This window comes from Balaenoptera ricei, chromosome 8 (genome assembly GCF_028023285.1).
Source record: "Balaenoptera ricei isolate mBalRic1 chromosome 8, mBalRic1.hap2, whole genome shotgun sequence".
Lineage (NCBI taxonomy): Eukaryota > Metazoa > Chordata > Mammalia > Artiodactyla > Balaenopteridae > Balaenoptera > Balaenoptera ricei.
Window position 1 is genome coordinate 19,148,558 of NC_082646.1, and position 22,979 is coordinate 19,171,536.

General features: G+C 35.3%; 1 protein-coding gene across 3 annotated transcripts in view; it reads left to right on the forward strand.

Moving 5' to 3' along the window:
* Window positions 1-22,979, forward strand: part of ATM (ATM serine/threonine kinase) — a 141,486-nt gene that overhangs the window by 15,945 nt on the left and 102,562 nt on the right. For all 3 annotated transcript variants that reach the window (XM_059930391.1, XM_059930388.1, XM_059930389.1), the window contains exons 6-18: window positions 733-898; window positions 1,558-1,796; window positions 3,426-3,589; window positions 8,586-8,755; window positions 10,742-11,113; window positions 12,566-12,760; window positions 13,992-14,087; window positions 14,897-15,122; window positions 16,961-17,086; window positions 17,648-17,773; window positions 18,713-18,802; window positions 19,885-20,056; window positions 21,189-21,388. In XM_059930391.1, the coding sequence (XP_059786374.1) occupies window positions 733-898; window positions 1,558-1,796; window positions 3,426-3,589; window positions 8,586-8,755; window positions 10,742-11,113; window positions 12,566-12,760; window positions 13,992-14,087; window positions 14,897-15,122; window positions 16,961-17,086; window positions 17,648-17,773; window positions 18,713-18,802; window positions 19,885-20,056; window positions 21,189-21,388 (2,342 nt within the window). The remainder of the gene's footprint in view (window positions 1-732; window positions 899-1,557; window positions 1,797-3,425; window positions 3,590-8,585; window positions 8,756-10,741; window positions 11,114-12,565; window positions 12,761-13,991; window positions 14,088-14,896; window positions 15,123-16,960; window positions 17,087-17,647; window positions 17,774-18,712; window positions 18,803-19,884; window positions 20,057-21,188; window positions 21,389-22,979) is intronic.

A 22,979-nucleotide genomic window follows, 5' to 3' on the forward strand; every position in this document is an offset into this window, starting at 1 on the left:
TTTTTAAAGTATGTTTGTACAGTGAGCCTTGGAAGATAGAGATGATAGAGATGATGGCCTCCTCTAGAACAAAGGACAAGTTTGCTTGCAGTTTATTGCTTGGGATTTCTCTCCTGTATTGTAGCTCATCATTTGCACTGTGTCACCTGTCCCTCTTCTCATTGCTTTTGAGATTGAGGAATTTATGCAAAAATGAAGGTACTCTGGCTACTATCACTGCTGTGAGAAATAAATTGTTCTCTTTCTCTGATCAGGAATTTCATGTCTTGTGCCAATATCCATGAAACTGGCATTCTAATTGGTTAGGTTACAAATAGTGTAAAGTCTCAGATCTTTCACAGTTCTTGACACACTTTACACACATTATTAATCAAATAGCACTAAGACAAAACAAAACAAAACTGTGGAGAGTACACTGTCAAGTACTTTGTTAGGCCTAGCTGAAGGAATTTAGGAATAGAGAAGTTAAGTAGCTTATCTGAGATCTGGCTCTTAAACTGGTGTTCACATACTCTGCTGCCTGTAGTTCCTGTCTTGAAGGCAGTTTAATTTATAAAAATAAATATTGATGGAATTCTCTTACTGTATTAAGTATAAATTAGTATAATTTTTAATATTTTGTGGGATTATTGAAATTTAAATTGAATTGTGACATCTAAGTTAAATGTTTTGATAGTTTTCTTTTTAAAAACATAACTAACATGGTTTTTTTTTTTTTTTTTTTTTTTTAAGAATTGTTCTCTGTGTACTTCCAGCTGTATCTTAAACCTTCACAAGACATTAATAGAGTTTTGGTGGCTAGAATAATTGAAGCTGTGACCAAAGGATGCTGTTCGCAGACTGATGGATTAAATTCCGAATTTTTGGATTTTTTTTCTAAGGCTATTCAGCATGCAAGGTAATCTAATCTGTTTTTATTTTGTATTGGAAATCCATTTGATCTTTTTGCAAGACTGTGTTTTAGATTCAGTAACTAAATTTTACCAACTTTAAAACACCATTGGCCGATTATAGTAGAACTAGTGGATTCCCAAGGAAAGTGTTAGGTCCAACACTTCCTGAATATCCAATATGCAGAACATGTAATGATGTTCTTGAGTGGGGAGATCTGTCTTGCTTTTTTAATAACAGGAAAAGCTATATGGCCTCTAAGTATTTTTATTTTCCTGATTTTTGAAGATAGATGTAATGTGCTAAGAATAAAATGAAATAGGAATATATTTTGGAAATATCAGTATCTTATATTTGTGTGGCATTACCCAATTTATAATGTGAAATATTTTATAAATGGTAGGTATTACAAATTAGTTTTATATAATTTTGGGCAATGTTTCAGCAGCAGGGAGAGCTAACAGGAGTGATCTCCCAATGCCAAATAGGAACTATTTTTTGTTGTTGCTAAGTAGTGCTGCTATGATTTTTCTGAATAATTCTGAAAGTAAGGCTACTATTATTTGAAAATCAGAACTTTTTTTTCTTTCAGCAAGCAACTTCATTACTGTCTTCAGTTTCTGCATTTTCCCCCGTTATATTAAGTCTGTTTATTTTCTGTTACAGACAAGAAAAGAGCTCTGCAGGTCTAAATCATATCTTAGCAGCATTTATTATCTTCCTCAAGACTTTGGCTGTTAACTTTCGAATTCGAGTATGTGAATTAGGAGATGAAATTCTTCCTACCTTACTTTATATCTGGACTCAACATAGACTTAATGATTCCTTAAAAGAAGTAATTATTGAGTTATTTCAACTGCAAATTTATATCCATCATCCAAAGGGAGCCAAAACTCAAGAAAAAGGTATAAAGAAAGTTTTTGCTATTTTGAATTTGCTTCTTCATTGAAATATAGAGGGTTAAGTATGAAATCTGTATGTTATAGGAGGTTATGACCTTCCTCTGGATTGCTGTGCTTGGTAATAGTGTCAGTCATGAGGATCTTTTTCACACTTTTTTTTTTTAATTTGAAGCTATGGTAGGTAGCAAATCATATCATGCCTTACCATTTGTTTAGTACAATGCTACGTTTTGTGAGGAATACAAACAAATATGAGACACTATTCCCTCTAGGAGCTGATTATGCAGCAATAATTAGGTGCTAAGAGGTGTGACACGGACTGTAAGAGTAAAAGAATTTAGAGAAGGCAGGATCTTGTTTATCTACATATTGCTTTTATTAGAAAATAAAATAGATAAATGTGGATTGAACCAGCCAGATTAGTCATTTCCCAAGGAAGATAAATACATATTGCCTTAAACCTCATAGTTATTCCAGGCTGCTGTTTGCTAGGGAAACCAGAAATGAATGACTTATCCTCCCTTCATTCCTTTATGTTTGTCTTTCACCAAAAGAGTATTGCATGGATGATGTAGCTCCATTCAGTAGACAGGAACTTTACTGGGTGGAACTGGAATTGAATGAGTTCTCTCATGCTTAGGCTATGTTTTGAATCTGGCTTGTACTAACCTTTGGACCAATTCATCATGGCTAGTGTAATGACCTTATTAAGGAACTTCATTGAATAATAGCTAAAATAGAGGAAAACTGTTGTAGCCACTTTTTATCAAAAGCAGCTGTGTATGTTTCATGGGCTCTTCTAGTATGTATAGTTAGATGTATTTGTAGCCCATGAAACCACTGTAGGTGAAAGAATGGTGGCTTTCCTTAGTTTTTCATCCTTCACATAGCTCTCACCAGAATGAAAATCAGGATTATGAAGAGATGGTGAGACATGTTTAGGGTTTTAGTTAAGTGCATGTTTAGGATGAATTGAAAATTGGCAGATGATGAGGCTGTCAGAAACACTAATATAGTTTTAGTATACATTAATAGATTTTAAATAGGTTCTTTGTTTTGTGGGAGGAAACATCCCCATTGTTCCCCATACTCGTTAGATCGCGGTTGGGAATGTTATGCTTACCAGATTTTGTAGAGTCACCATTTTAAGAGGGACATAAGTTGACTGGAGTGTGTCTAGGGAAAGATGACTGGGATGATGATAAGTCTGGATAATGTGTTATTTTTACACTTGTTGAAGGAACTGGTAATGTTTTTCTCTTAAAGACATACAGAGAAGTTGGTCCTTATGTAAAAGAGGGAAAGTATTAATTTGCTTTGGGGGAGAGAAGAAATTAAAGTTTGATTGAGATTTTGATTGAATTGGTTAGAGATAGTTAGATCAGAATATGGAAGAATTTTATAAGAAATACAGTTAACTGAGTGTGAAATGTGTGAAATGGACATCATTATGAAGTAGAGCTTGTCAAGGATATTGTCAGAAGAGCCATTAGTACTAACTAGGCTGGACCAGATGTCTTCTAATGTTGTTTCCACCTTAACAGCTGAATAGTTTTGTGGGAGTTGGCGGTGCAAATGAATTGTACGTATAAATTATATTTTAATTTAATTAATTATTTTTTAAAATTACAGGTGCCTATGAATCAAGAAAGTGGAAAAGTATCTTATACAATGTATATGATCTGCTAGTTAATGAAATAAGTCATATAGGAAGCAGAGGGAAATATTCTTCAGCATCTCGTAATATTGCTGTCAAGGAAAACTTGATTGAATTGATGGCAGATATTTGTCACCAGGTATAGTAGATCTTGTCACATTTTGAAATTTCCCGTTAATTCTTTTATTGGGCCTGTAAAAAGCCTGTAAAATTACTCTGTACATGTAACTATTCCTTTCAAAACACCATAAATATTTAGCATTGCCCTTTTAACTTAAGAGGTAACTATCTTGCAAATATAAACTTAGGGAAAAAACTGATGATGAACTTTTCCATTCTTAAGAAAACTGTCTACAGGCAATAAGATTATCCTAACCCTATGTGTTTTCTTTCTTTGTTTATTTCCTGATTTAGAAATCACATGACATAAAATTCATTATTTTAAAGGGTGTAATTCAGTGGTTTTTAGCATGTTCACTCTGTTGTGCAACCATCACCACTAATTCCAGAGCATTTCCATCACTGCCAAAACAAACTTTGTACCTATTAGCAGTCAGCCTCAATTCCCTGCTTCCAGTTCCTAGCAGCCAGCCACTAATCTACTTTCTGCCTTTGTGGATTTGCCTGTTTTGGACATTTCATATAAATTGAGTCATACGATGTGTGGTCTTTTGTGTCTGGCTTCTTTCACTAAGCATAATGTTTTCAAGGTTCTTCCATGTCGTACCATGAATCAATATTTCATTCTTTTTTATCGCTGAGTAATATTCAATTGTATGGATATATTACATTTTGTTTACCCATTCATCAGTTGATGGCTTAATGTTTTTTTTTTCTCCATAGAAGAAATTTTAAAATTTATGCAATTTTTAAAGGTTATACTCCATTTACAGTTATTACAAAATATTGTCTATATTCCCTGTGTTGTACAATACATCCTTACAATAAACTCCCACTCAGTAGTTTGTTACCCCCCATCCCCCACTGGTAACCACTGGTTTGTTCTTTGTATCTGTGAGTCTGCATCTTTTTTGTTATATTCACTAGTTTGTTGTGTTTTTTAGATTCCACATGTAAGTGATATCATACAGTATTTGTCTTTCTCTGTCCGACTTATTTCACTTAGCATAACGCCCTCCAAGTCTATCTGTGTTGCTGCGAATGGCAGAACTTCTTTCTTTTTTTATGGCTGAGTAGTAGTCTTCTGTGTGTGTGTGTGTGTGTATGTGTGTGTATATACATATATATATATGTATATACACTCACCAATCTTTATCCATTCATCTCTTGATGGACACTGAAGTTGCTTCTATATCTTGGCAGTTGATGCTGCTGTGAACATTGGGTGCATGTACCTTTTTTTTTTTTTTTTTTTAAGATTTACTAATTATTTATTTATTTATTTATTTTTGGCTGTGTTGGGTCTTCGTTTCTGTGTGAGGGCTTTCTCTAGTTGCGGCAAGTGGGGGCCACTCCTCATCGCGGTGCACGGGCCTCTCACTATCGCAGCCCCTCCCGTTGCGGAGCACAGGCTCCAGACGCGCAGGCTCAGTAATTGTGGCTCACGGGCCTGGTTGCTCCGCGGCATGTGGGATCTTCCCAGACCAGGGCTCGAATCCGTGTCCCCTGCATTGGCCGGCAGATTCTCAACCACTGCACCACCAGGGAAGCCCCAGCATGTACCTTTTTGAATTAGTGTTTTTGTTTTTTTTGGATATATACCCAGAAGAATTTTACTGGGTCATATGGTAATTCTAATTTTAGTTTTTTGAGAAACCTCCATAGTGTTTTCCACATTAGCTGCACCAATTTACAGTCCCCCCAACAGTGTATGAGGGATCCTTTTTCTCCACATCCTTGCCACCATTTTTTATTTGTGTTCTTTTTGATGATAAACATGATAACCATTCTGACAGGTGTGAAGTGGTATTATGGTTTTGATTTGCATTTTCCTGATGATTAGCAGGCATGTTGAGCATCCTTTCATGTGCCTGTTGGTCATCTGCGTTTCCTCTTTGGAAAAATGTATGTTCAGGTCGTCTGCCCATTTTTTAATAATGTTGTTTGTTTGTTTGTTTTTTTGATGTTGAGCTGTATGAACTGTTTATATGTGTGAATATTAACCCCTTATTGGTCATATTATTTGCAAACATTTTCTCCCATTCAGTAGGTTGTCTTTTCATTCACTGGATAGTTTCCTTTGCTGTGCAAAAGCTTGTGAGTTTAATTGGGTCCCATTTGCTTATTTTTGCTTTTATTTCCTTTTCTTTAGGAGATGAATCCAAAAAAGTATTGCTATAACTTACGTCAGAGGGTGTTCTGCCTGTGTTTTCATCTAGGAGTTTTACAGTATTCAGTCTTACATTTATGTCTTTAATTCATTTTATTTTTGTATATGATATTAGAGGACATTCTAATTTCATTCTTTTACATGTAGCTGTCCAGTTTTCCCAGCACCACTTATTGAAGAGACTGTCTTTTCTCCATTGTATATTCTTGCCTCCTTTGTCATAGATTAATTGACCATAAGTGCATGGGTTTATTTCTGGGCTCTCTATCCTGTTCCATTGATCTATGTGTCTGTTTTTGTGCCAGCACCACAGTGTTTTGATTACTGTAGCTTTGTAGTCTGTATAGTCTGAAGTCAGGGAGTGTGATTCTTCCAGCTCTGTTCTTCTTCCTCAAGACTGTTTTGGCTATTTGGGGTCTTTTGTGTTTCCATACAAATTTTAAAGTTATTTGTTCTGGTTCTGTGAAAAATGCCATTGGTATTTTGATAGGGATTGCATTGAATCTGTAGATTGCCTTGGGTAATATGGTCATTTTAACAATGTTGATTCTTCTGGTCCAAGAACACAGTATATCTTTCCATCTGTTTGTGTCATCTTCAGTTTCTTTCATCACAGTCTTACAGTTTTCCAAGGACAGGTCTTTTGTCTCCTATAGGCAAAAGGTTTATTCTAGGTATTTTATTCTTTTTAATGCAAGGTAAATGGGATTGTTTCCTTAATTTCTCTTTCTGATAGTTCATTAGTGTATAGAATTGCAACAGATTTCTGTATATTAATTTTGTATTCTGCAACTTTACTCAGTTCATTGATGAGCTCTAGTAGTGTTCTGGTAGCATCTTTAGGGTTTTCTCTGTATAGTATCATGTCATCTGCAAACAGTGACAGTTTTACTTCTTCTTTTCCAATTTGGATTCCTTTTATTTCTTTTTCTTCTCTGATTGTTGTGGCTAGGACTTCCAAAACTTATGTTGAAGAAAAGTGGCAAGAGTGGACATCCTTGTCTTGTTCCTGATCTGAGAGGAAATACGTTCAGCTTTTCACCGTTGAGTATGATGTTAGCTGTGGGTTTGTTATATATGGACTTTATTATGCAGAGGTATATTCCCTCTATGCTTGCTTTCTGGAAAGTTTTTATTATAAATGGATGTTGAATTTTATCAAAAGCTTTTTTGTATCTATTGAGATGATCAGATGGTTTTTATTTTTCAGTTTGTTAATGTGGCATATCATATTGATTGATTTGCAAATATTGAGAAATCCTTGCATCCCTGGGATAAATCCCACTTGATCATGGGATATGATCCTTTTTTTATATATATAAATTTTTATTTATTTATTTATTTATGGCTGTGTTGGGTCTTTGTTGCTACGCGCAGGCTTTCTCTAGTTGCGGAGAGCGGGGGCTACTCTTTGTTGCGGTGCATGGGCTTCTCATTGCGGTGGCTTCTCTTGTTGCGGAGCACAGGCTCTAGGCGCATGGGCTTCAGTAGTTGTGGCTCACAAGCTCTAGAGCACAGGCTCAGTAGTTGTGGCACATGGGCTTAGTTGCTCCGCGGCATGTGGGATCTTCCCGGACCAGGGCTCGAACCTGTGTCCCCTGCATTGGCAGGTGGATTCTTAACCACTGCGCCACCAGGGAAGTCCCGGGTATGATCTTTTTACTGTATTGTTGGATTCGTTTTGTTAGTATTTTGTTGAGGATTTTTGCATCTATGTTCATCAGTGATATTGGCCTATAATTTTCTTTTTTTGTGATATCTGTGTCTGGTTTTGATATCAGGGTGATGCTGGCCTCATAGTTCAGAATTGTTCCTTCCTCTGCAGTTTCTTGGAATAGTTTCAGGATAGGTGTTAAGTCTCTAAATGTTTGTAGAATTTACCTGTGAAGCCATCTGTTGCTGGACTTTTGTTTGTTGGGAGTTTTAAAATTACTGATTCAATTTCATTTCTGGTTATTGGTCTGTTCACATTTTCTATTTCTTCCTGGTTCAGTCTTGGGAGATTGTACCTTTCTAAGAATTTGTCTGTTTCTTCTAGGTTGTCCACTTTATTGGCATATAGCTGTTTGTAGTAGTCTCTTATGATCCTTTGTATTTCTGTGGTGTCAGTTGTAACTTCTTTTTCGTTTCTGATTATATTGATTTGGGCCCTCTCCCTTTTTTTTCTTGATGAGTCTGCCTAAAGGCTTATCAATTTTGTTTATCTTTTCGAAGAACCAGCTTTTAGTTTCATTGATCTTTTCTATTATTTTTTTAGTCTCTATTTCATTTATCTAAAACCTATGGGACTCATCAAAAGCAGTTCTAAGAGGGAAGTTTGACCTCAGAAAACAAGAAAAATCTCAAACAACCTAACTTTACATCTAAAGGAGGTAGAGAAAGAATAAACGAAACCCAAAGTTAGTAGAAGGAAAGAAATCATAAAGATCAGAGCAGAAGTAAATGAAATAAAGACAATGTTTCTTAAGTAAAACTTTTCCCCAGAGATTTGGTTACCATCCTAGGGTAATTTCACTTGTCAAATATTTTCTTAACACTAAGTTTATGATTTAATATCTTTGAAACTAGAGGTTTTTGCTTTACTTTTAGATGTTTTGGTCCTTTTAGTAAAGTTTCCCAGGAACTAAAACTAATAACTTACTTGGTAATATCTGCTTTCTAGAGAGCCATTATTATCTGCAAAATGTTTGTAACCATATTATCAGATTCACATATTTCTGTAGTTTATTACTCTTGCTTTATGACTAACCTGTATCTTCATCTAAGAAGGAACATTTTTTGCTAATGAACTATTAGAAACAATGGCAGTTTTAAAAAAATAGGTTTTCCTTTTGTTGTTTTACAGGTTTTTAATGAAGATAATAGATCTTTGGAGATTTCTCAGTCTTACACAACCACACAAAGAGAATTTAGTGATTACAATGCACCTTGCAAAAAGAGGAAAATAGAATTAGGCTGGGAAGTAATAAAGGATCATCTTCAGAAGTCACAGAATGATTTTGACATTGTGCCTTGGTAAAATATTGTTTTTTGTCTTTCAATATCATTTTAGTCTCATTAATTTTTCTCACAAGACCCCCAGTAGATTCCTTTACCTCATTGGCCTGGCCAGAACTAGGTCACTCCCAAAGCAGTGACTGACAAAGGGGAAGGTGATTACTGGGACATGTGAGATCAACCACCATGGCTTATCTGCTAGAGGCCAGGAATAGGGCACCTTTCCTAAGCATATTGCCATAGCAAGGACGAGGGAGAATGGCTGCTTGGTAGGTGATCGGTACTGTGTGCCTCATGGAATTCACTGAGTTGTATACCTCAACACAAAGAGATTTTACCATGCTTGGCACCTTCTAATAGAATTAGATTAGGAAGAAATTAAAGATAGTATTCAGAAATCACAGAATAGTTTGGACCTTATGCCATGATAAAGGTTATTTTTTACTATTTGCTCTGTTCTTTTTTAAAATTTATTTATTTATTTTTGGTTGCGTTGGGTCTTCGTTGCTGCGCACGGGGTTTTCTGTAGTTGCAGCGAGCAGGGACTACCCTTCTTTGTGGTGCGCAGGCTTCTCATTGCGGTGGCTTCTCTTGTTGCGGAGCATGGGCTCTAGGTGCGCGGGGTTCAGTAGTTGTGGCACGCGGGCTCAGTAATTGTGGCTCACGAGCTATAGAGCACAGGCTCAGTAGTTGTGGCACACGGGCTTAGTTGCTCCGCGGCATGTGGGAGTCTTCCCAGACCAGGGCTCGAGCCCGTGTCCCCTGCGTTGGCAGGCGGATTCTTAACCACTACGCCACCCGGGAAGTTCCATTTGCTCTGTTCTTTAGTCTCATATAGCATTTGCATTTATTTAAGTAATTAAATAAATTGTGGAATTCTTTGGAATCACAAAATATTAGGTCTGTTAGGAATCTGTAGAATTCATGCAGCTCAGCCTTTTTGCTTTACCAAAAAGACAACTGCAACTGAGAAAGGTTAAGCAGCTTGCATAAGGACAGTTACAAATTTTTAGATTACAGTCATACTTTTGTTAACAGTGCTCTTTGATTTTTCCCCTGTTGATGTAATGTTTAAATATAACTGAGTGTGGGAGGAAATCGTATTGATTTAGATACCTATTGCTAAATTTTCTATAGTTGTTGCCTATTTCATATTCTTTAATTTGTCCACTTAGTGAAGTTATTTATTGAACACCTACTATGTACCAAGCATAAGGGATAGAGGGTGAACAAGATATAGTTCCTATTCTTGAGTAGCACGCATTTTAGAGAACTTGCAGCAAATACTTAATGAATTAACTGAATTAACATCAAGAGAAAACAGTTTTTCGGGGCTTTTGTTTGTTTTCCTGTTCTAGAGGAATATTATTGGTGGCCGAAGAGCAGGGATGTGTGCGATAAGTAAGAAGTAGAATGTTGGTAATTTAGTTATTTAAAGTTACTGTGTAAGCAAAATATGGTAGCTTACCCAGCTAGCCTAAATGTTGTCAGTCTTCTTGCCACTTTAGGAAGTAGGGCCTAATAAATATTAAGAGCCAGTTTAGGGCTTCCCTGGTGGTGCAGTGGTTGAGAATCTGCCCGCCAATGCAGGGCACACGGGTTCGAGTCCTGGTCTGGGAAGATCCCACATGCCGCGGAGCAACTGGGCCCGTGAGGCACAATTATTGAGCCTGCGCGTCTGGAGCCTGTGCTCCGCAACAAGAGAGGCCGCGATAGTGAGAGGCCTGCGCACTGTGATGAAGAGTGGCCCCCGCTTGCACAACTAGAGAAAGCCCTCGCACAGAAACGAAGACCCAACACAGCCATAAATAAATAAATTAATTAAAAAAAAATAAGAGTCTCTTAAAAAAAAAAAAAAAAAGAGCCAGTTTATTATGAGAGTAGTCTGGAAAATGATGATGATAATATTCTAATTAGGATATTATAAGAATACTATGTCTATATATTTTCTTTTAGCCTCGTAATGAATTTGAATAATTTTCAAATTATTTATACTTGTTTTAGGTTACAGATTGCAACTCAATTAATATCAAAATATCCTTCAAGTTTACCTAACTGTGAGTTGTCACCATTACTAATGATACTACACCAGCTTCTACCTCAACAGCGACATGGGGAACGCACACCATATGTGTTACGATGCCTTATGGAAGTTGCATTGTGTCAAGGCAAGAAATCAAACCTAGAAAGCTCTCAAAAGTCAGATTTACTGAAACTCTGGATTAAAATTTGGTCTATTACTTTTCGTGGTATAAGTTCTGAACAAATACAAGCTGAAAACTTTGGCTTACTTGGAGCCATAATTCAAGGCAGTTTAGTTGAGGTTGACAGAGAATTCTGGAAGTTATTTACTGGGTCAGCCTGCAGACCTTCATGGTAAGTTGACTATGGATTGTATTCTGTTTTGCAGCATATATATATATATTTTTTTTTCCCCCTGAATTTTGTAATTTCTAACTTCAGTTAAAGATACATTAAATTCTGTTTCAGATGCTTTGTTGTTTGTCCGGGAAGTCTTAATAAATAAATAAGTGTAATTTAGTTTCAAATGTGAAGAGATTACTAAGGCCAGTTTTAAAGAATTAAGTGTTTATATTTCTTTTATTTGTAATTGACAATTATTTTTTGCTTGATCTTCATAAACTTTATTTTTTTTTTAGTACTGCATACTGTTACAGTAAGAGATAGTTCTTAATCAAGAATTTTCTCAAATGTAGTCAGACTTTTTAGAATTTTTTTGTGTTCATTTAGTCCACAGAAGTTTACTATATGTCTACAGCATGCCAGGCACTTCCCTAAGCATTGGAGGCACAGTGGTAAATAAGATAGACAAGGTCTCTGTCCCTGAAAGAGCTTACTTTTTTTAAAATTGAGGTATAGTTGATTTACAATGTTGTGTTAGTTTCTGGTGTACAGCAGAGTGATTCAGTTTTATATATATGTGTGTGTGTCTGTGTATATATATATATTATATATTTATTACAGGATATTGATTATAGTTCCCTGTGCTATACAATAGGACCTTGTTGTTTATCTATTTTACATATAATAGTTTTTTTTTAACATCTTTATTGGCGTATAATTGCTTTACAGTGGTGTGTTAGTTTCTGCTTTATAACAAAGTGAATCAGCTATACATATACATATATCCCCATATCTCCTCCCTCTTGCGTCTCCCTCCCACCCTCCCTATCCCACCCCTCTAGGTGGTCACAAAGCACCGAGCTGATCTCCCTGTGCTATGTGGCTGCTTCCCACTACTATCTATTTTACATTTGATAGTATATATAAGTCCATGCTTCTTTCTCACTTCGTCCCAGCTTACCCTTCCCACTCCCAGTGTCCTCAAGTCCATTCTCTGTGTCTGTGTCTTTATTCCTGTCCTGCCCCTAGGTTCTCCATAACCTTTTTTGTTTGTTTGTTTAGATTCCATATATATATGTTAGCATACGGTATTTGTTTTTCTCTTTCTGACTTACTTCACTCTGTATGACAGACTCTAGGTCCATCCACCTCACTACAAATAACTCAGTTTGTTTCTTTTTATGGCTGAGTAATATTCCATTGTATATATGTGCCACATCTTCTTTATCCATTCATCTGTTGATGGACACTTAGGTTGCTTCCATGTCCTGGCTATTGTAAATAGAGCTGCAGTGAACATTGTGGTACATGACTGTTTTTGAATTACATACAATAGTTTGTATCTGCTAATCCCAAACTCCTAATTTATCCCTCCCCCACCTCCTTTCCCCTTTGGTAACCATAAGTTTGTTTTCTATGCAAAGAACTTACTTTTAATATTAATTGTCCTTTGTTTTGCTGTAGTCCTGCAGTATGCTGTTTGACTTTGGCACTGACCATGTGTGTAGTTCCAGAAACAGTAAAAACAGGAATGGAGAAGAATATATATGATGTAAACAGAAATTTTTCTTTAAAGGAATTGATAATGAAATGGCTCTTATTCCGTCAGTTAGAGGATGACTTTGGAGACAGTGCAGAGCTGCCTCCAATTCTTCACAGGTAATTTGAGTTCAGTTAGCATGCTGCTGGCTTTTGTTTTGTTTTGTAAGGTGCCCTCCATTTCTTGTTTGATATTAGATGGCTTTATTTTACAATGATCATACAGGATTTCCCAGAATTAGTCCTAGAGGTTAAACAGCCCCTTTGTTTTTATAGTGTTCTGTATCTTTGTGCCTGGATCTTTGTCCAAGTTCTTTTACTTTGTTTTCTCTCTCTGCCTAGACAGTGAGAATAAGGGGGATGTGCATGAAGAATATGTATATAGTTCTTTGAGCACTTATATGTTTCTTTGTGATCGTCTGTAAATAGGTCCATCTGAACATATATCCAACTCATGTATATCCTGGAATCATAATGAGAGTATCTTCTAGGCAAAATATGTTAATGAGGGGAAGAAATGAGAAAAAGCCAAAATGGGACTTAAGCACTAGGATGTGAGCAGCTTGCCCACTTAACCTTTCCAGTCAGTAAATGGAACTGAGTGATTGGAGGACAGACCTCTGGATCCTAGTGATTTTACTTTAATTCCTTTTTTAAAAAATTTTTTTTAATTTTTAAAAATTTTTTATTTTTTGGCTGTGTTGGGTCTTTGTTGCCGCGTGCGGGCTTTCTCTAGTTGCAGCGAGCAGGGGCTGCTCTTTGTTGTGGTGCGTGGGCTTCTCATTGCGGTGGCTTCTCGTTGTGGAGTACAGGCTCTAGGCATGCGGGCTTCAGTAGTTGTACCATGCGGGCCGTAGAGTGTGCAGGCTTCAGTAGTTGCAGTGCATGGGCTCTAGGGCATGTGGGCTTCAGTAGTTGTGGCGTGTGGGCTCAGTAGTTGTGGCTCGCGGGCTCTAGAGCACAGGCTCAATAGTTGTGGCACACGAGCTTAGTTGCTCTGCAGCACGTGGGATCTTCCCGGACCAGGGATTGAACCCATGTCCCCTGCATTGGCAGGCGGATTCTTAACCACTGCACCACCAGGGAAGTCCTACTTTAATTTCATAATTGTTTATGCTCTTTAAAAATTTAGTATGATCCTGCTTCTAGGAAGTGTTGAAAATGATAGTAACATAAAATGTATGCTCCTTAAATCTTGTTTTCAGATGTTAAAAAATTCAATAGAGATGAAAGTAGTTTTAATTTTGGATCCAAATTTTAGAGGTCAATATTTATAGCTAAACCTGGGTGTTTAAGAATGCTTTAAATGGCTTTTGGTCTTCTAAGTAAAGATTTTTATTTTACTTTATAGGAATTTTCCTCATCTTTCCCTGGAGAAAATTCTTGTGAGTCTCACTATGAAAAACTGTAAAGCTGCAATGAATTTTTTCCAGAGTGTGCCAGAATGGTATGTTATCTAATAGAGTTCTGTGTTATTTTAAGATACAGCTTTAATTAACAAAGATAATAATTTTAGCAAAGTAGTAGCTACATCTTAAAAATTATGAACTAAATTGGTCAATTAAAAAATCATAACTGTTAGCAAAGGAAAAGTTTCTTTTAATTCAATAATTATACTTTATGTCCTATAGCTTATGTTTATGATGGGATATTAAGAACATAAACATCATGTGGAAATGAGTTCTTTAAAGATGTGACCCATTTTCGTATGTCAAATAAAATCTGACTGTTCGCTAAAAACTAACGATAATTGAGGATAGGGGAAACAAGAATAAATCTAAAAACCTCATTTTAGTTGATTGACTCAAGAGGCTTATGTTTATCACTGTGACTGAAAATTCTGTCACTAGCATGAAGATTCCTGTTCTTCCTCTAGAGGGCATAAGATGAAAAAAGATCTACATTTTGGAGAAATCAAAGGTGAAAAAAGGGAAATGTTTCAGATAATGTTATTCTTAGTGTTTATATCTGTTGTTAATTTTTTTTTTAATACTTTCTGAATTTGCCTTTGAGACTAACTTTTATTTTTTTGTCCATTTATTAGTAAAATTTGCTACTGAATAATGAAATTCTTTACAAGTAATTATCAAAATCCAAAGAAGAGAAGCATTTAAAAGAATAATTCACTAATTGTATAATCAGTCTTTGAATAATATAGATGCTGTTAATGTTTTTATTTGTAATAGATTGCTGCTATATGAAGGTGAAATAATAGATAATTTGATTTTACAAATTAAAAATCTTATTTCTTTGAAGTGAGCAACACCAAAAAGATACAGAAGAACCTTCATTCTCAGAAGTTGAAGAACTATTTCTTCAGACAACTTTTGACAAGATGGATTTTTTAACCATTGTGAAAGAACATACTACAGAAAAGCACCAATCCAGTGTAGGCTTTTCTGTCCACCAAAATCTCAAGCAATCACTGGATCGCTATCTTCTGGGATTGTCAGAACAGCTTCTAAATAATTACTCATCTGAGGTGAGATTTTCGAAATCAACTAAAGCCAATATTTGATTCTACTTTGGTAGACTGTTAGGAAGCTTAATTTTAAAAGCAAAGTAGTAGCACATGGCTACATATAGGGAAAATTTAGCATGGAAAAAAGGAAAACTGAAGAAAAACAATTTGACTATTTTCTTTTACCAGGAATTCTCATAGACATTAAAGAAGTAGAATTCTTTGGGTGAGTTGATGGGTAGTAATAAAGGTTTTGAGCATAGTGATTGTTTGATGAAAAAGAACCTTAGTACAGAGGAGGAAAGTATTACAATAACAGAAAAGGACATAATATAAACTGATCTAATAGATTTTCGTTGCACTTGAAGAGGGAGAATTCATTAGTAAATGAACTAGCAGTCATCCATATTTTAGAGGTCCTTTAGTAATGTCTCACATATCATTTCCTTTGTCCTCTTAAAATCACAAATTCTCTTCGTGTGTGCTGTTTTCTTGCCAAAACTCCTGTGTCTTTCTACCCATTTCTGTGTGTTCAGATAATCCATATGTCAAAATCCTTGCTAAAGCCTTTCTTAGATAATCTCAGTCATACATCTTTTAATTTTAATAGTACTTAATATTTCTATTTTTAAATGACACTTAGCATCTTCTTTGTACCATATACACAAATCTCTCTTAAACTATGCTAGAAGCTCATTAAAGGGCATATATAATTTTTATTAATCTTTGTATCTTCTGCAGTGCTTTGTTATATGATAAATGATAAAATATTTGTTGACTAAAATAAAACCTACAGGCTACTCAAAGGAGTTGATTCAGTAGCCATAATTAACGATACAAAGAGCCAGAGAAGAGGCAGTGTGCCTGTTTGCTCTATCTTGCCCCTAATTACTGACTGACTTCTGGATTACAGTTGTAACCATTTTCATTACAAAGTAATGAGATCTTCCGTGTTTTCCCCTAAAATGACATTTCATACGATACAGGAACAGAAAAATCTGAAAATTTTATTTTTCTGTGTAACCTTTACACATTCTTACATAATTCTATAAAATTGGTTAAGCAGTATCTACTGGCAAAAATGCCTTGTGCTAGTCTGTGGAGTCTAAAAAGCTGAATAAATCAAGGTTCTTATCTCTTAGAAGCTCAAAATGTCATTTTTTTTAAAAAATTTATTTATTTATTTATTTATTTTTGGCTGTGTTGGGTCTTCGTTTCTATGCGAGGGCTTTCTCTAGTTGCGGCAAGCGGGGGCCACTCTTCATCGCGGTGCGCGGGCCTTTCACTGTCGCGGCCTCTCTTGTTGCGGGGCACAGGCTCCAGACGCACAGGCTCAGTAGTTGTGGCTCACGGGCCTAGTTGCTCCGTGGCATGTGGGATCTTCCCAGACCAGGGCTCGAACCCGTGTCCCGTGCATTGGCAGGCAGATTCTCAACCACTGTGCCACCAGGGAAGCCCTCAAAATGTCATTTTAATGTCTCTTATTATGAATCTAACTTCTACTCATGTTCTAAGAGTTACAGACATTTATTTGCCTATCAGTTTTTTTTCTTTCTTTCCTCCTTACCTCAGATATTTAAGGGCTTGTGTGTGCAGTACATTAAGCCACTTTAAGAAGAAATATATTACTTGGCCATTAGGACATACACTACTTCTGTTTTTCCTGGGAACCCTGGTTATCACAACTCTGCAGGGATCCCTCAGATGTTTTTAGAGATGATCAGAATTATGCCACTATTAATTCAATTAACTGAACTTTTGTTTTTTAATATGTACATAAAATTTGCTCTTATAAAAGATAATAGTACTCAAAATGATTTACAAAATATAAAAATTTTTTATTTGGGTTTTACTTTAAGACTTCAAATTCAGAAACGCTTGTCCGGTGTTCAAGTCTTTTGGTGGGTGTTCTCGGCTGCTATTGTTATGTGGGTGTAATAGCTGAAGAGGAAGCATACAAATCAGAATTATTCCAGAAAGCCAAGGTAGGAAGATTTATGTCAATAATGTTTTGGATTAATTTGAATGAAATATATTCCTGGGAAAACTGGTATATTTGTTTGGAAAACAAATTTTTATGTAGGTTAGCTCTTTCTCTTACATTTATGCAGTCTGAGAAGAAATGATATTGTATCTCCTTCCTTAAATTTGAAATTATTTTAAGCCAACTATAAATACAGTAATTGAAATTATATCACATTAAAATTTAATCTCATTAACAAAAATACTGGTGTTTATCTGTACTTTAAAATTTTTTTCCTGGATCAGTTATCCTAAAGAATTCTTAACCAGGAGTGTTAATCAAGTAGGCTCTAAGCATGAAACTGACTTTTATCTCTGGGTGCTGTTCTGTCAGTTGTGTGATTTGTAAGGATAACAGGGTATAAGATTTGTTGTTTTTAAAAATTTGTTCATTTTTAATTATATTTTATAACCAAGTATAACTTCTTAAAATGATTACTTTTACTTCTTAAGTAAAACAAAAAAGCAATCAATAAGCTATGATTTTAACTGAAATTTGGATTTTTTCTTCTTTTTTTTAATAGTCTCTAATGCAGTATGCAGGAGAAAGTATCACTTTGTTTAAAAATAAGACAAATGAAGAATCTAGAATTGTTTCACTGAGAAATATGATACATCTGTGTACACGTTGCTTACATAACTGTACCAAGGTAAGATGTTCTTCCTACTTGACAGCGTAGCCTACCTAGGAGGTTGGTAACTGGTTGGTGTTGTTACTGTTTTTTGGGTCCATTCATAAGTTGATACACTGATTTTAAATTAAATTGGTAAATTAAGGTAGTATCCAGAGGAGAAAAGCAACAGGTAATATGAGTTTCTCATGAAACTAAGTGCACGAAACTAACCTTCTCAGGAAAGTTTCTGAGATTATTTTACCCCTTTAATATACAACTAATTGGTGACTCTTTTATTGCCAGTGTATTTTCATTTATTTAATAAAAACTTGTTGACTACTAAGTATGTGATGTGCATACCAGTACATACACAAGGGCTAGTGGGCACTGCAAAGATAAACAGTTCTAGCACACACATTACTCTCTTTTGCCCAGGTAGTCTTACATAACATTTGGTAGAAAGGGTGCTGCTGTGTGTAATCTTTGTTTTGATTTGGAGCAGGCCTGAGGGGTAGCTGAGCCAGACCAGAGTATTGATAATAACTAGAAACACTTTTTAAAGCTAATGTTAAGTACATGGCCATATATCAATATTATCAGCATGTACTTTTGGTTTTTTAATGTGTTTTTTTGTGTTTTGGTATTAGTGGGGAAGGAGAGTGGAAGAATAAACGCTAAACTATGATTATTGCTTGCTTATGTTTAGGGGCAATAGCTGGTATTTTACTTTAATGTTGTTTATGCTCAATGAAAGATACTTGCTATAGTTATTATTACTTTAAGAAAAGAGGTTTGTATTTTTGAAGCAATTCATATCTTGCTCCTAATAGTAAACTCTTTATCCATGCTTATTCTGATAATTTCCAGTGTAAACGAAAATCTGCATTTCATTCAAGATAGAGAAAATATTATCTGCAAAGAATAATTGTTTGTTTTATTTCTGTTTGCCTGGTGTTTTGTTTGTCTTAATTACAGCACAGTCCAAATAAGATTGCATCTGGCTTCTTCTTACGATTATTAACATCAAAGCTAATGAATGATATTGCAGATATTTGTACAAGTTTAGTAAGTATGCTTCCTATTTTACTACCATATTTCATTGATTCTAAGATGCTTTTTATAACTTTGAAACCTCTCTTGAAAAGGGATGCATCTCACAGTATATGGTATGTTATGTTTTTAAAATGTGGAAATTAAATAAAGTTATTTGGTTTGCAGGGGGGAATGTATTTGATTGCTTCTTAATATCAATACCTAGTGCTTGGCGGTTAATTTCTCAATAAATAATAATAGACAAAGTGATTGGGAACTAATCATCCGGACTCAGTACCTTTTTCTGTATGACATTGTACCAAAATTCAAAATAATTCTCTATTCTTAAAAATAAAAACAAAAACCTTGCCAGACAAGCAACATATTCTCATCGTGATATTTATTTTCCTTTTTCCGTATAAATGGGCTTACATACTTTTTTGTCTGGAACAGTGCCTGGCACATAGTAGATATTCAAATATTTAATGAGTGAAAGAATATTCTGTAACTTGAGTATTTTCATTTAATAATAAATCTTGGTCTTTTTTCCATGTTGCTACTACATAGGGCTATACCTATGTATACTTTTTTTTTTTTTGGCAGTACCATGGTATTTCATTATATATGGGAATAGTATATATGTATTTTAACCCAACTAATATTAATTAAAATTTTAAATGATTTTTTTTTACAAAGAGTTCTGCAGTAAATTTCTTATGCTTTCATCTCCTTCTGTTTGTGCCTATGAAGGATGTAGGATAAATTCTAGAAATGAAATTGCTTGTTCAAAAGGAATGTAAATTTTACTTTTTGATGGATAATGTCATTGTCCTCCAAAATAGTCTTACCAATTTATAATTTTACCTACACTCTCATCAATTTGGGGTAGTATGAAACTTCTTAATTTAAGAAATCATTTGTAAAGATTGTGTATTATTCTGCTGTGTAGACAATACAGTTTATGTATCTGTTTTCCTGTTGCAGGACATTTAATAGAAATAATACTGCAGGGTTTCATACACTTGAATCTTGAATTGTTTGATTAGGTCAATTTTAACTACAGCATGCTTCTGAAAGAAGCCAACTTGGAACGTCTTTCTTTCTCTTATTTGAAGGTATTCATTATCAAAAAGCCATTTGACTTTGGAGAAGTAGAATCAGTGGAAGATTGTACTGATGAAAATCTAATGGAGATGGAGGATCAGTCATCCATGAGTCTATTTAATGATTACCCTGCTAGTAGTGTTATTGATGCAAATGAATCTGGAGAGAGCCAAATTACTATTGGTAAATATACTTCTACTGCACGGGATTTTTTTTTTTACCTCTTTACATTGATTTGGTATTATGAAAGGCCTCATAGATACTAATTTTATGCTCATTTTATTTCCTTTTTGTATAGTCTTTTGGGATTGTTCCCCTCTATACACTTTAGAATTCCCTGATTTTTAATTGAATTTATTAGTTTCCTATTTTATTCTTCATGGGGGAATTTAAAATAATTATTAAATAAATAAAAACATATAATAGGTTATTTGGAAAATAGAAAGCAGGATAGTGCAAAAGTACCCATAATGCCATCATTGTTTACCTTTTTCTGTTATTCTACATAGACCCTTTCAAAATTATAATCAGCATCAACATTCAAATGCCTTTTTATACCTTGTCTGTTTTCTTTTAACATTAATTGTAAGCATTTTTTTCATTTAGGTACTTGTGCTATTGATAACCATACTTTTTAATGGCTCTATAATATCCCAATTAACATACATACCATAATTTACTAGACCACTTTTTAAAAAAATTTACTTATTTATTTTTTATTTTTTGGCTGGGTCAGATCGTAGTTGCAGCATGCGGGATCTTTGTTGCGGCATACAGGATCTTTCGTTGTGGTGTGGGCTCTTTGTTGCGGCGCGCAGGCTTCTCTCTAGTTGTGCGCGAGCTCCAGAGCGTGTGGGCTCTGTAGTTTTGACGTGTGGGCTCCAGAGCATGTGGGCTCTGTAGTTGCAGCACGTGGGCTCTCTAGTTGAGGTGTGTGGGCTTAGTTGCCCCACGACATGTGGGATCTTAGTTCCCCGACCAGGGATTGAACTGGCTTCCCCTGAATTGGAAGATGGATTCTTAACCACTGGACCACTTTTTTATTGTCAGAAATTTAGATTCCTTTCTAACAGTATTGCAGTGAATATTTGTCTATATAGATTTTTCCATAGATTATTTATTGATGACAGAATCCTAGGGTAACCTTTTATGAAGAATTTTGAAGCTTTTAGTGTGTAATCAATTTCATCATAATTTTGCTTTCCATATATTTTTATCTCTTTGGTTGTTCAAGGGGAAGATATATGTGTTAATGTTCAATGTATGTGTTTGTTGTACACCTCTCTTAGTCTTAATAAGCGCTTTTTATTTTTAGGTGCCATGAATCCTTTAGCTGAAGAACATCTGTCAAAGCAAGATCTACTTTTTTTAGACATGCTCAAGTTCTTGTGTATGTGTGTAACCACTGCTCAGACCAATACTGTGTCATTTAGAGCAGCTGATATTCGAAGGAAATTGTTAATGTTAATTGATTCTAGCATGCTAGACCTTACCAGATCTCTCCATCTGCACATGGTGAGTTCAATGAAATGAAGAAGTGCTTCAGTTGTGTCTGATGTTGCTAGCTAAATGTAATGGACTGACATATTAGAATCATATAGTACCTTTGAAAACTTGAAATTGCTTCCTTGAGAAATGAATCTGAGACTAGTTATAAAATACACTTTTCTTCTAATATACTGTGAAAAAAATTTAAGTAGATAATGAAACATTAAAACTTGGATGGACTTTGGATAGATTTATACTCTTTGGGTGTAATTATTATTATTTTAAACTAGGCCAAGAGCCACAGACTCTGAATGTAAAAATAATACTCACATAACATTGTTGTTGAAGTCTGAATCTTGCCTTGACCTTGGTTTATATGCTTTAAAATTTTTAAATGTAATTTCAAAGTGACTGTAAAGTTAAAATACTACAAAACTCCCATATTTCCATCATAAGCCTCTGTAGTTAACATTTTACCACATTTGACTTATCATTCTGTCTTTGCACACTACACACACACACACACACACACACAAGCACACACTTTTTTTCTGAACCATTTCGAGATTAAATATTCAGACATGATGCCCCTTTACTTCAGTGTGTATTTCCTAAAAACAGTGATACTCTCCTATATAACCACAGTATAATCATCAGGAAATTAACATTGTATCATTGCATTTAGTTGTCAGGTCTGTTCAGTTTTTTTCAGAGTGGAACAGTTCCTTTGTCTTTCCTTATCTTTCACGACCTTCATATTTTTGAATAGTACAGCCACTTGCGGTATAGAATCCGTCACTTTGAGTTTATCTCATGTTTCCTCATGATTAGATTTAGACTTAACAAAAGTAATCTCTCTCCTTCCCTTCTCTCATCACTTTACTCATCTACTGATAGATATCTCCAATTCCAATCCAACATTATAGGATTTATTTTCTGTGTCCATATTTGTAGCTCTCTTTTCCAACAGTAAGAAACCTGGCTTCCCACTTAACCTCAGTGCATTTACTTGTTTACTCAGTATTATTACATGTAACTTATCTCCCAACCATGTGGGCCATACCCTTAGCCCCAGTGCTGGTGAACATATGGGGAGAGCTCCTGTCTCAGCAAATATCCTGGATGAGTCCATGGTCATATCCTTAGTCCCAGCAAATTGGCAAACATGGCAATGATTTCCCCAGCCCTGGAAAACATGCCAAGTTATTCCCTAATTAGAACCTCTTGGAAACATTCAGGTTGAGTCCCTGGTAGAATTCCTTGTCATGTTCTAGCTGTGGTGAACATTCTGGTTGATCCCTAGCCCCGGCAAATATGCTTATTTGAGCCCTGTTTGATTCCCTGGTTTCAACCCTGGCAAACACTCTAGTCAAGTCTCTAGCCCCAACCAGTGGGGAGGGCTGTATGCTTTTCTTGGGGCTTTGATGTTCAAAGTCACTTCAAGACACTCAGTAACATCACACATGACTCTCATGGCAAATATTTAAAATGGTCCAATTTAATATTCTTTTATAGTATCAGAAGGAGTAAGAAATAATTTTCTACATACAGATGATAGGAAAAAAAATGCCTTCTGATTCTTAATACAGCTAGAAAATTATTTGGCAGCTGTCAGAAA